Source organism: Capricornis sumatraensis, chromosome 1 (genome assembly GCF_032405125.1).
Source record: "Capricornis sumatraensis isolate serow.1 chromosome 1, serow.2, whole genome shotgun sequence".
Taxonomy (NCBI): Eukaryota; Metazoa; Chordata; class Mammalia; order Artiodactyla; family Bovidae; genus Capricornis; species Capricornis sumatraensis.
In genome coordinates, this window is record NC_091069.1 from 148,647,315 (window position 1) to 148,662,080 (window position 14,766).

Below are 14,766 nucleotides of genomic sequence, written 5' to 3' on the forward strand. Positions count from 1 at the left end.
AAAAGCCATTAGTCAATCAATGGAAAATGTTGATGAAAAAATATATAGCCTGCATATAAATTGAGCTGCTGCTGCTGCTAAGTCACTTCAGTCATGTCCAACTCTGTGTGACCCCATAAACAGCAGCCCACCATAAATCGAGCAGATGGTTCAAAATTAGGAAACTAGTGCTCTTAGTGACTGACAGGCTGGATAGTAGGAAGCATTTCTCCTAAATATGGTAATTGAAAGTGGACTTCATTGCCTCCAAATAGTGCTTCAGGTTGGACAGAATAAGAACTCCTACTGTCCCCCACCACCTTTTCCCCAACAGCTTCATTTTTACTTCTGTTTAGTTTGAGATTGCTCTCAAATTACAAAAATGCCATCATTTCTTTTCTTGCGGTCATCATTCCCTTCTTCCACGTGAGAGAGTTTGCCATGTGAAAAAACTAACTACTGGTGTATTTTCAAATGGCAGTTAGTTTGAGGCAGCTGGGATAAAAAGTTGAAAATGGAGTTAGAAGGTAATTTAGGTGTTTTAAGGGGCTGTCCAATCAAGTTGGAAATCAGCTGAAATAGATGCGCTAAAATCAGAGATTAAAAAAAAATTCCAGTTTTATTGAAATACTAATTTTGGAGGGCAAGGTTTAGTTCTGGCCAGAGGACTTGCTAACACTCTCTTGAGTTATGATTCATGTCCCAGAATTCAAGCTTTCCTCCTCAGGGAGATATCCTGCTTGTCTAGGTTTGCTGCTACTGCTACTGTCGTGTCCGACTCTGTGCAACCCCATAGACGGAAGCCCACCACGCTCCCCCATCCCTGAGATTCTCCAGGCAAGAACACTGGAGTGGGTTGCCATTTCCTTCTCCAATGCATGAAAGTGAAAAGTGAAAGTGAAGTCTCTCAGTCGTGTCCGACCCTTAGCAACCCCATGGACTGCAGCCCACCATGCTCCTCCAGCCATAGGATTTTCCAGGCAAGAGTACTGGAGTGGGGTGCCATTGCCTTCTCCCCTACCCACTTGAATGGAGTCCAGATTGAATTTAGAGAACCATACCCAGCTGTGGTTGGGTCCATAATTAGTTCCACGGATGGTTTGGCTGTCAGTGGATCAACCTGGGCTAATATTAAGAAACTTAGTGGCTGGTGATGTGCAGCACTTCTGCAGGTAAGCCTAGTAGCATAAGGGAGCAAAATTATAAGGAAGTTCTTCAGGTAAGGTCCTATTCTATAAGAGAGATTTCCATTTTTTTCTACATCAAGGAATATCTTCAAAAGAAATTTTTTTGTAAAAGTTGTGTCAAATAAGTACAAAATTATTGAAACCAGAGCCACAGTTAATAGTACCAAAAAGTGTGTCAGCCCCCTGGTGCCTACTGTACTCAGATTGGCAGAAATGACATTCAAAGAACAAAATGGAAATTATGTTCTCTCTTTCCATCATCCCCAACAGTATAGTGATCTTCTGTCCCAAGACATGGTTATTACTGTAGGAATAATCTTTGATATGGATGGGAACAGCTTTCTTCTCTAAACATTATTGATCATTTGGGGCAGCAGGGGAAGGAGGCATCTTGAGCTCAGTCTACCATCTTAAAATATCTAATATCCCAATTTCAGACTAGTCCTGTGCAAGACCTGCTGACCCTGCCTAACACATTATACTAGTCAGGGAGAGCCCTCAGGAACATCTGGGCATGCAGCCAATTACTGAGGCTTTTTAACTAATCTTTTGTTTTCCAGCATATGCATCTCTCTGCTACCACTGGTGAATTATGGAACTAGCCTAGACTAACTCCAGGGCTATTTTTAAGGGGATCGTCTAATTTCTGACACCACTTTCTGAGCGTTAGTCTTTAGGCAACTATCCTGTCTCCTCAGAGCAATTGACCTCTACCTTCTGAGAGCAGAGTAAGTTGTTTTACTTAAAAACAACAACAACAACTTCATGATTATAGCCAAGAGGACACTTGAAATGGGACTTCTTAAAAGCCCTAAAACCTGTCACCCAGGCACAGATAAAACACTTGCTTCTTCCGTACCTTTGAACCCAAGAACAGTCTCTTGTGAGCTTATATCCACTATGAGAAATATTATTTTTAATGAATTGAGGTGAGTAATAGAAATCAAAAAGCAGAGACATTACTTTGCCAACAAAGGTCTGTCTAGTCAAGGCTACGGTTTTTCTAGTAGTCACGTATGGATGTGAGTTGGACTATAAAGAAAGTATAGCGCCAAAGAAGTGATGCTTTTGAATTGTGGTGTTGAAGAAGACTCTTGAGAGTCCCTTGGACTGCAAGGAGATCCAACTAGTCCATCCTAAAGGAGATCAGTCCTGAGCGTTCATTGGAAGGACTGATGCTGAAGCTGAAATTCCAATACTTTGGCCCCATCATGCAAAGAACTGACTCATTGGAAAAGACTGTGATGCTGGGAAAGATCGAAGGCAGGAGGAAAAGGGGACGACAGAGGATGAGATGGCTGGATGGCATCACCGACTCAATGGACATGAGTTTGGGTAAACTCTGGGAGTTGGTGATGGACAGGGAGACCTGGTGTGCTGCAGTCCATGGGGTCGCAGAGTCAGATGCCAGTGAGTGACTAAACTGAACTGAATAGAAATATATGATCCTCTATTAGGAAATGTCTTAAAAGAAATTACAAGTCTCATTTTATAGTAAAATAGTCTCTTATATGTTTTTGCAGAGGGATAAAGTCAGTTTCTAGATAACTAGATACTTCCTGAGCCCAAACTGGTTTTTAACATTAAGCTCTCTTAATGTTCATTTGTTGTTAATATGTTAAGGTTGCTGATCTTTTCTAAACTGATAAGGAGAGAAAAGAGGTAATTTTAACCTGATAACTTTTCAAGAATCTAGTCTTAGTATCATACTAAGAGATGTGCTCTATTAACACCTTTCTTCTAAAATTCTAACTTTTGCCCCATTCCCTAACATAAACGCTCTCATTCTATCTTGTCATCCAGTTTTATATTCTTAACATTTAAAACAATCTGAAATTGCTTCATATATTCAGTTGATCAGTTATTACATTTTCTTCATTATAAAATTAAATTCATAAGAGCATAGATCTTACATTGTTCAATAATGTTGTTTTAGTCACTAAGGCAAGTCTGACTCTTAGCAGCCCTATGGACTGTAGACTGCCAGGCTCCTCTCCGTGGGATTTCCCAAATACCTAGAATATTTCTTAGTAGTTAAATGTAATTTTGTACAAATGGACTGATGGGTGATTTTTTAATTTTCATTTTTGGGCAGGGAATGATTATTAGTCATATCAAGGATATCATTTTCAACAGATTTAGTAAAACTTACCAAATAGGGCCTCTCTTGGAAACCTTGTTCTAGTCTTACTGATACTGGTCTATTACTGGGTTGTCTCAGATGGCCTAATCCACTTAGGTATTAATTCCTGCGCTCTTCCCTTGGTTTGTAAACATCCCCTGTCCAACTTAGAGAATCATCAAATGTATTTGTTCCTGAATAGAGCAGGGGGAAATTAATCAGTGAAGACTATTTCAGGATTCTTTAGAGGAAAATGAATCACACTTGAATCTGAAAGTACCAGCTCACATATCATGTCCTGTCCTAATTAATTAGTGGAGTTTCTTCTTTCTAATTATCTTCCACTAGAACTTTAGAAGTGAAGAAAAGAAAAGAAAGTTGATTAATTTTATCCCTGTTAAAACAGAAAATTAAAGGGTAGCTTCTCTGGAAACACAAAGAGTTTGTAAAGAAACTGGGTGGTTATGGACAGGCTAGCCAATTTCTAATTACAGTTCGGTGATTAGAATTATAGTTCAAGGCTACTCATTTGAGCTATATTTTCTGAGATTTCTTTAAACGTTCAACTATGTATTATTATTGCTGCTGCTGCTAAGTCGCTTCAGTCATGTCCGACTCTGTGTGGCCCCACAGACGGCAGCCCACCAGGCTCCCCCGTCCCTGAGATTCTCCAGGCAAGAACACTGGAGTGGGTTTTATTATTGTTATTTTTTCCTAATAATAATAGCTGATGGTTTTATCAGGAAATAAATTCTGTCTAACATAAAGAGAGAGATTTTTGGAAGAATACTAGGCAGCTCACAGACTAGAAGGGAAAGCTGAGTAAACAAATTTCAGAAAGCCAAAATTAGGGCAGCTCTGGGAAGTCTTTTCACTAGCACATTACTGTTAAGGTGACCAAGCTCCAGGGACCTTTCACCTTATGTCTTTCCATTTGAATTTTAAATTTTCAGGAGTAAACTACCAAAGTGAACATACTGATGTGAGGCAGCAATTTTCCCTCTACTCCTCCTCTTTTTACATAAAAGCAACATGATGAACTCAAGGGAATTATTTTTTAGGTTACACTTTCGGCAGTATGAAGAAGACTGGGGTATGAAACTAAAATCAGTAAGAGAGTAATTCTTAACGATAACAACCATTTGTTGAGTGTTTACTATGGACCAGACACTGGTATTTTGCATCGATTGGCTTACTTAATTCTCATGAAAACATTAAGAGTTAAGGATAGTAATGATATATTTTACATTTAAGAAAACTCAGGCTTAGAGAAGTAACTTGTTTAGATGTTGTATTAGCAGTTAGGAGTAATCAGGAGGCTGTTGTAGTAATTTGAAGCAAGAAATGATGAGGACCTAAGCTAAGTTAGTGAGGCAGAATCAATAAAGCTTAGAGAATTGTTGTACAGGGGATGTAAAATAAAGAAGGAGTCAAGAATAACTCTTAGGCATCTGGGTCAGAAAGTGAGTGGACTTCTATTCCAAAGGAGAAAGTTTTGATGGTAAAATTAAGTTAACTTAATTGGCAAGTTAACTTGTCAATTTAAGGTCTTTTACTTGCCTGTGGATCATGTCAGCAGGTCTCCCATTATACTCTTGCCCTCTTGCAGTCTCTTTTCCACTCAGTCTCCACCATGGCCCCACCTCTCACTTGGTTACATACAGTCTTTCCCTTAATAAATATATTTTAGACATACAGGCCTTCAACTTTACCTGAGTGGTGAGTTCTTCCTTCCTTGCAGTCATTGCCCTGGCTATTTCCTTTGACTGGATTGTTCTTTGCCCAGATCTTGTCATAGCTTTTTTCCTTCTTAACATTTACTGGGTGAGATGTCATCTCTCTCAGACAGACTTATTGCTAAACTAACCCTCCTCTACCCCATTGCCTCCCACCCTCAATCACCTTTCGTTGCACTTAGCACTGTTCAAAATTGGTATCTTAGTTGTTTATTGTTTACCTTCTCTAGATTATAAATTCCATGAAAGCAGAGACCATGTATAGTCACCATCTAGACATGAAAACAATCCTCTGTAGCACGTGTCCTGCTTGCTAAGTCGTTTCAGTCATGTCTGACTCTCTGCAACCCCATGGACAGTATCCTGCCAGACTCCTCTATCCATGGGATTCTCCAGGCAAGAATACTGGAGTGGATTGCCATGCCCGCCTCCAGGGGATCTTCCCAACCCAGGGATCGAACCCACCTCTCTTACGTCTCCTACATTGGCAGACAGGTTCTTTACCAGTAGTGCCACCTGGGAAGCCCCTCTGTAGCATTTGCAAACTCAATAAGTATGGAAGATTAGGAAGTCCTATATGTGAGCTAAAAGAGACTTGTGAAACTATTTTAAGTTGGTGGTAACTTTCAGCAAGCCTCAAAATGTGAATTAAGACACACATTATGCAGATTTATAATTAGTAAACCTTAAACTTCTATAAAGAATTCACACATAATGATCTCCTTGCAAAACTTATGATTTTGTTTAATCCTTTCGTTTTCTTAGTGGCATATTTTAGAATTGGAAAAACTGGGTGCTTTTAACCTGAGGAAAAATGCATCTTCGGTAATTGCAAATTTCTAAACTTTGTCTCTTTTCTTAAAGGCTCAGTCTCAAGATATAGTTCCAACAATAGGATTCAGCATACAGAAATTCAAATCGTCTAGGTAATTCATTTTATTAAACTTGTGATTAAGAAGTTGGGGGTGAAAAATGGTATTAGATCTATCTAGTTATTCCTGCTATTCTTAGAAAAAGGAATCTGTTGTTTCAGAAGCCCACTGACATTAAAATATTTGTACTACTATCTCTGGATTATTCTTCAGAATTTAGAGTTTAGATAAATTCTTTTTTTAATTGTTTTTAATATAAATTTATTTATTTTAATTGGAGGCTAGTTACAATATTGTATTGGTTTTGCCATACATTGACATGAATCCGCCACGAGTGTACATGTGTTCCCCATCCTGAACCCCGCTCCCACATCCCTCCCCATCCCATCCCTCTGGGTCATCCCAGTGCACCAGCCCCGAGCCCCCGTCTCATGCATCAAACCTGGACTGGCGATTCATTTCACATATGATAATATACATGTTTCAATGCCATTCTCCCAAATCATCCCACCTTCACCCTCTCCCACAGAGTTCAAAAGACTGTTCTATACATCTGTGTCTCTTTTGCTGTCTCGCATACAGGGTTATCGTTCAGTTCAGTTCAGTCGCTCAGTCATGTCCGACTCTTTGCAACCCCATGAATTGCAGCACGCCAGGCCTCCCTGTCCATCACCAACTCCCGGAGTTTACTCAAACTCATGTCCATTGAGTCAGTGATGCCCATCCAGCCATCTCATCCTCTGTCATCCCCTTCTCCTCCTGCCCCCAATCCCTCCCAGCATCACAGTCTTTTCCAATGAGTCAACTCTTCGCATGAGGTAGCCAAAGTATTGGAGTTTCATCTTTCTAAATTCCATATATATGCGTTATTATACTGTATTGGTGTTTTTCTTTCTGGCTTACTTCACTCTGTATAATAGGTTCCAGTTTCATCCACCTCATTAGAACTGATTCAAATGTATTCTTTTTAATGGCTAATACTCCATTGTGTATATGTACCACAGCTTTCTTATCCATTTCTCTGCTGATGGACATCTAGGTTTATTCCATGTTCTGACTATTATAATTTCACTAGCAAAGAAAAAAATATTTTTATATGTTACTATTATAAAATCATCTTTATATTAAAAAAATTTATTCTGTGGCACTTGTACTTGAAAGCTGGCACAAGTTGGAACACTGTATACTCAAGGGTGGTTTCTTTGATTGATAATAATTTAAAGTTTTAGTAGCTTATAATGTAATAATTTTTTGTTGTTTGTTTTATAGTTTGTCTTTTACAGTGTTTGACATGTCAGGTCAAGGAAGATACAGAAATCTCTGGGAACACTATTATAAGTAAGTATGTTTGCAAATGTTGGTTAACTAGATGGCTATATTTTAACAAGTAGTGATTAGAAATCCAAATGATTACATGGGCTAGATTGCAATGTTTATTTTTCTGTAATTTAAGTATAGATTCTAAGTTTTTTAAAAAAATATAATCATACTTGACATTATTTGTCAAATGCTTCAGATTCTTCATAACCTTGGGCCTTGCATGTTCTGTTGTCTCTGTTTTTAATGTCCTGTTCTACTCTACTTCTCTGCAGCTTAAGGTTGATATACTCATTCTTTAAGGACTAGCTCAAAAGTCACCTCCTCTGTGGAGATTCCATTTATTGTGGAGATTCCATTTATTGTGGAGATGCCCAATTATTCTGGCCCCAGTGTTGACACAGCACTTAACCATTCATATTTCTCTAATCTTATAACCATATAATCAAGGGGGTTGGATTTGTTTCCTATTCAAAGTATTTCTTCAAGATCAAGTATGATTCTGGGCACACAGATCAGTAAATAATTACTGAATAAATTTAGTTAAAATAGCAGCACCAACAGTTGATCCATTCGTTCAACAAGCAGTTATAAACAAGATGTTTTACTGCGTGTGCAAGTCAGGTGCTCACCAGTTACTTCAGATTAACAGCTATCAAGTTGCTAGGATCCAAATATGCTATGTTTGTGGTATCCTGCATTAAATTCTCTGGGGGAAATGTGAGGTATTTTTGTTATTAAGGCAACTTGAGTTTTCAGTATAGGGTTTCTAAAATTCCTCTTCCAATTATTTGGTAAACAACTTTTTTAAAAAATGTATTTAATACTTTAAAAAAATTTTATTACAGAAAATGTAATACTACATAAAAATAGTACTTAAAGGAAATTTTTTTCTGATTTTAACATTCTTTTTCTTTAAAATCTTTTTGGAAGAAGTTAGTGAATTCAGGAATATTTTACATACACTGTAGATGGAATGCTGAATATGGTTACTGTTCAGAAATCTACAATAATAGTAAATTTCCTGTAGGCATATTTTTCTGACTGTGAAAGAACAAGTGCATTTTAATCTATTAGGCTGAAAAAAGGTTTAAAAGATTAAGTCTACTGTTGGCAAAACAAGCTACTCTTACAGATAATGTAACATCTTTTTTAGAGTAATTTTTCAATATCTGTTAAAATGGAAAATGTTCATACCCTCCAGCCATAATTTTTGCTTTCAGAAAAGAACAGATGACTGGGACTGCTGGGCAAACATATACATAAAAGAATGTGTGCTGAGAATTATTTATGATGATATTTTTGTCATATCTCAGTTATATAAAGAAAATTACTCTTAATAAAAATGTATGTTTAGTATACACTGAGAGAGAAGAAAATTCTTAGTGTAATATGTAATGCGTCATTAATAGCATTTGTTTGGGTACTAATGAGATAATAAAGGAAATTTCCTTTGTCATTTATTTGATTCTGTAATGTTAATTATTGTATAGTTCTTGCATATTTCTCTTTGAATATAAAAAGGTAATGAAGCCTAAGATATAAAGAGTGCATACTGGGAAAGGAGTTAATGTTTAGAAAATATATCTTTTGAGTATGTTTCTTCTGTTTTGAAATAGCATTTAACATAACTGAGAAAGGAGCCTTCTAAAGCATGCACCATGTGCTGTATAGTTTTCATTTAACATTCTCTGATAAGTCATGAAAACATAAAAAGAATGTAACTCTCATGGCAACCTAATATTTTCTTATATTCCTTCCTATGCCAAAATTTGCTTAATCATTTCTCTGTTTTTGGGCATAAAGATTATTCTCAGTTTTGAAAGGTTATAAACAATTCTTCAGTTAACATATTACTGTATAAATCTTTGTCATACTTCATGTTTCCTTAGTATAAATTTCAGAAATGAAATTACTGGCTCAAAGTGACTGAATGTTTTTAAAGCCCTTGATATATATTTTCAATTGTATCTGTTTCTATATCCACTGGTAATGTATGACTGTAATAAAATGCATTCATCTTTTTAAATGATAACAGACAGTAGTATTAAAAAGTTGTTTTATTTTTTTTATGCTTGTGAGTACTAATGACATTGAACTTTAAAAATCTTGATTTATGACTGGAATAAGTGAGTCACAAAAAAATATATAAATGTCTAATAAATATATGAAAATATATTGAACTTAACAAGAAATTAATAAAATGCAAAGTAAAATAATATGCTGTTGCTGCTGCTGCTAAGTCACTTCAGTCGTGTCCGACTCTGTGTGACCCCATGGACGGCAGCCCACCAGGCTCCCCTGTCCCTGGGATTCTCCAGGCAAGAACACTGGAGTGGGTTGCTATTGCCTTCTCCAATGCATGAAAGTGAAAAGTGAAAGTGAAGTCGCTTGGTCGTGTCCGACTCTTAGCGATCCCATGGGCTGCAGCCTACCAGGCTTCTCTGCCCATGGGATTTTCCAAGCAAGAGTACTGGAGTGGGTTGCCACTGCCTTCTCCGAATATGCTGTTAGGATGGTAAAAAATTGAAAAGAATAAGAGCCATGCTGGCCAGGCGGTGGGAAAAGTGCTGATAGTATTATAAAATTGATATAGCATTTCTAATTTGTCAGTGTTTATCTAAAACTTCATGTATGTATCCCTAGGCATTCTGTTCCTAAGAAGAGGTCTTAAAGTATCAAGAAATTTTTTAAATGTATTTGGGAGGATGTTTATCCCAAAGTTTTCCATAGTAATGAAAATTGGAAGTATTCTATGAAGCCCAACAATAGAAGTTTGATACACTATTTAATGACATACTCATTATACTTTACAGTATAATGAAAGATGTTACTGAAAGACGTCTTTCAAAAAACCTTTATTGAAAGCTGCTTTATGCTTTAATGCTTCATATAAAAGTAGTTCAAACTATAAAAAAAGATCAAGGAAGTGTACATATATATCAGAAAGGCAGAATAAAGCACAAGATTCCATTTAAATACAAATGTAGATATTCATGTATGAATAGTCTTGCTTGGAAAATTCCACGTACAGAGGAGCCTGGCAGGCTGCTGTCCATGGGGTTGCAAAGAGTTGGACAGGACTGAGTGCACATGCATACACACATGTACAAAGAAAATGCTGAAAACGATTTATTTGCAAATATTAACAATTGTGCCTGTGTAATAGGATTATGTTTTTACCTTTTTTTAAAAATTTAATTTATGACCATGCTGAGTTCGTTGCTGCACACGGGCTTTCTCTAGTTGCAGTGATCGGGGGCTGCTTTCTAGTTGCAGTATGGAGGCTTCTCATTGTGGTGGCTTCTCTTATTGCAGAGCATGGGTTCTAGGTTTCAGAAGTTGAGTCGCTTTGGCTCAGTAGTTGTGATTCACAGGCTCTAGAGTGTGGGTTCAGGAATTGTAGCGCATGGGCTTAGTTACTCTGCATAATGTGGGATCTTCCTGGATCAGGGAATTGAACCCGTGTCCCCTGCATTGGCAGGTGGATTCTTAACCACCAGGAAAGCCCAACTTGTTATTTTTTAAAATTATGAAATGAGTCATTAAATTTACCACATTATGATCCAAATGAATAAAAATTACTTTATGTGAAATGTGACTAATTTGGTTAATATATTAACCAAAATATGGCAATATTAATTATTCATATAAACTAATAAGGAACAGCAACAATGCCTGTAATGATAAATCATCATAGGACATGAAGATGTAATAAATGGTTTAAGATATGCAAATGAATAATTAATGTAGAAAAATGTTTGTTTATCATTAATTTTTCTCATTCTTTGTATTACACAGAGAAGGACAAGCCATTATTTTTGTCATTGATAGTAGTGATAAATTAAGAATGGTTGTGGCCAAAGAAGAACTTCGTACTCTTCTGAATCATCCAGGTACATGTGTGTGTCTTTCAGTCTGTGATGTCTATGTTTTGGGGTCATGTATGATGTTTTGTTCTTTGATTCAGCAAAACATGTTGTTTACTCTGTATAAACTTATTTAAAATTGTTTTATTTTAAAGCATATTAATTATGTGGAATTTGTAATACCATATATATTTTTTTAAATTTCAAAGCCATTTGCAGTGTTTTCCAGGTGTTTGATCTTTATTTCCTGAAATTAAAAGTGCCCTTTTTTCCTGATCATGTAAATAATGTATCAGTAGCAAAGTAGATGAACAGAAAAAGAATAAGAGTGAAATTAAAAATTGATGTTTCAACACTTTAAAAATATTTTGGTTGCCATCTTTACGTAGATGTGAATGTGTAATCACAGTATTTCTGACATATTTATTGTGAGAATTCTTTTAAAACAGATCTTTTCTATTTTTAAATTACTGCCAGCCCTCCAGTTCCCTTTTAAGATAACAGTATTAACAATTTGGTACTTTATCTTTTGTACCTTTGCTTATAATTTCATATCATATATATATATGCACAGATATACCAACATATATACACACGCACCAGCATATACAGGTACCAAAGATATATACAGTTATCCCTTGGTGTCTATGGGGGATTTGTTCTAGGATCCCTAAGGATACCAAAAGCTGTAGTTGCTCAAGTCCCTTATATAAAATAGTAGTATTTGCATAGAAGCTATGCACATCCTCCCATGTATTTTAAACCATCTCTAGATTGCTTATAATACTTAACAAAATGTAAATACTGTGGCTCAGATGGTAAAGAATCTGCCTGCAACGCAGCAGACTCGGGTTTGATCCCTGGGTTTGGAAGATCCCCTGGAGAAGGGGTCTGCAGTCCATGGGGTCACAAAAAGTCAGACATGACTGAGCAACTAATACAATGCCAACACACGGTAAATTCAAGTTTTGTTTTCAGGAACTTTATGTAATTTTTTTCCCTGAGTGTTTTCCATCCACGGTTGGTTGAATCTGTGGGTGTGGAGTCCGCAGATACAGAAAACCAACCATATAGGGTTGGGGGCTATGAGGACTGTCATCATTACTTACTAGAACAGGATCATATTCTGTATACTCTTCTGCATCTTCCTATTCTCAAATATCACTGCATGGTGGAAATCCTTTCAAGTCAAATTGCATGTATACAATTATTCTTTTAATGATGCCTAGTCCATGGGGTCTCTAAGAGTTGGATATGACTGAGCAACTTCACTTTCACTTTTCACTTTCATGCATTGGAGAAGGTAATGGCAACCCACTCCAATATTCTTGCCTGGAGAATCCCAGGAACAGGGGAGCCTGGTGGGCTGCTGTCTGTGGGGTTGCACAGAGTTGAACACAACTGAAGCGACTTAGCAGCAGCAACATGCATACCAGACCACCTGACCTGCCTCTTGAGAAATCTGTATGCAGGTCAGGAAACAACAGTTAGAACTGGACATGGAACAACAGACTGGTTCCAAATAGGAAAAGGAGTACGTCAAGGCTGTATATTGTCACCCTGCTAATTTAACTTCTATGCAGAGTACATCATGAGAAACGCTGAGCTGGAAAAAGCACAAGCTGGAATCAAGATTGCTGGGAGAAATATCAATAACCTCAGATATGCAGATGACACCACCCTTAGGGGAGAAAGTGAAGACTCTTGATGAAAGTGAAAGAAGAGAGTAAAAATGTTGGCTTAAAGCTCAACATTCAGAAAACTAAGATTATGTCATCTGGTCCCATCACTTCGTGGGAAGTAGATGGGGAAACAGTGGAAGCAGTGTCAGACTTTATTTTTCTGGGCCCCAAAATCACTGCAGATGGTGACCACAGCCATGAAATTGAAAGACGCTTACTCCTTGGAAGGAAAGTTACGACCAACCTAGATAGCATATTAAAAAGCAGAGACATTACTTTGCCAACAAAGGTCCTTCTAGTCAAGGCTATGGTTTTTCTGGTGGTCATGTATGGATGTGAGAGTTGGACTGTGAAGAAAGCTGAGTGCCAAAGAATTGATGCTTTTGAACAATGGTGTTAGAGAAGACTCTTGAGAGTCCCTTGACTGAAGGAGATCCAACCAGTCCATCCCAAATGAGACCAGTCCTGGGTGTTCATTGGAAGGACTGATGCTGAAGCTGAAACTCCAATACTTTGGCCACCTCATGCAAGGAGTTAACTCATTGGAAAAGAGTCTGATGCTGGGAGGGATTGGGGGCAGGAGGAGAAGGGGACAACAGAGGATGAGATGGCTGGATGGCATCACCGACTCGATGGACAGGAGTTTGAGTAGACTTCAGGAGTTGGTGATGGACAGGGAGGCCTTGCGTGCTGCGGTTAATGGGGTCGCAAAGAGTCGGACACGACTGAGCGACTGAACTGACTGACTAACATGCCATACTATGAATGTATCGTGGTTTATTCAGTCTTGTTGCTAGCTATTCCTTCCCTCCCACCCACCAGGAATTCTCAGTACTGCTGTGGAATTCTGCATTTCTATCCTTGCTCATGCAGAAAGATTTAAGTGAGCTTAGTACCAGTACTTTTAGAAGAGGACTTTTAGAAAATGGTTTAAAAGAAATGTGGATTTGTTAGAATAAAAACAGAAATAGTATGTGGCCTTCTAAGAATTCTTTCTGCTTAACCACAATATCTTTGGTATTTTTATTGGACAACCTCAAGTTTATTCAAATATGTGGAGGGAAAACTATACAACCTGTGCTTTTTCTGTGACTTTTTCACTTTTAAAAACTTATCTTTTATCTGCTTTGAGAAGGCATTTTTGATTCCACATCCCCTTTTTGTTAATCTTTCCCCTTTCTCCCCCAAAAAAGTCATGACATGACCAAAACATGAAATATGTCTTACAACATCTGCTTTAAATAAATACAATGGGAACCTTAATTTCCTCAACTAAAGCCTTGTCCATGTATCTATATATACTTATGCATTTATTTTATAGGTTAAATTCCCAAAAAAGGGATTTCTCAGCTGAAATATATATTGAACTTTAAAAAAAATTTATATATAATATGTATTACAGAGAAATGCTCCAATCTTAAGTATACAGTTCTGTAATTTTGACATATGCATATATTCATGTAACTGTTCTTGTCTATACGCTCCCAGACAAGAAACAGAACATTTTCATCACCCTGTAAGTTCTTTCATGCCCCTTTCCAATCAGCACCCCTACAAGGGGCCAGAAGAGCTACTAATCTGATTTCAATCTCCAAAATGTTGCCTTTTTTACAATTTCATATAAATGGTGGGAAAAGGTACATACATTTTTGTGCCTAGGTTTTTACATTCAGTGTAATGTTTTGGGGAGTCGCCCATGTTGTTGTATGTATCACTTGTTTACTCCTTTTATTTGCTTTGTAGTATTTTATTATATGACTGTAACACAGTTTGTTTATCCAGTGTTTAGTAATTGATACCTGAACTGTTCCTAGTTTAGGGCAATTATGAATAAAGTTGGTGTGAACATTTTTTGAAATATAATTGACATATAATTTTATATCAGTTTCAGGTATTCAGCATAGTGATTTGATATTTGTATATACAGTTAGCCTTTGAACACTGGGATTTGAGCTGCACAGGTCTACTTACGTGTGGATTTTTTTCAAATAATGCCACAGTA

The 14,766-nt window shown here is 37.1% G+C and overlaps 1 protein-coding gene across 2 annotated transcripts in view; it reads left to right on the forward strand.

Moving 5' to 3' along the window:
• ARL6 (ARF like GTPase 6) overlaps positions 1-14,766 on the forward strand; it is a 30,419-nt gene that overhangs the window by 2,715 nt on the left and 12,938 nt on the right. For both annotated transcript variants that reach the window (XM_068977463.1, XM_068977470.1), the window contains exons 3-5: positions 5,889-5,950; positions 7,166-7,234; positions 11,015-11,109. In XM_068977463.1, coding sequence (XP_068833564.1) covers positions 5,889-5,950; positions 7,166-7,234; positions 11,015-11,109 — 226 coding nt within the window. The remainder of the gene's footprint in view (positions 1-5,888; positions 5,951-7,165; positions 7,235-11,014; positions 11,110-14,766) is intronic.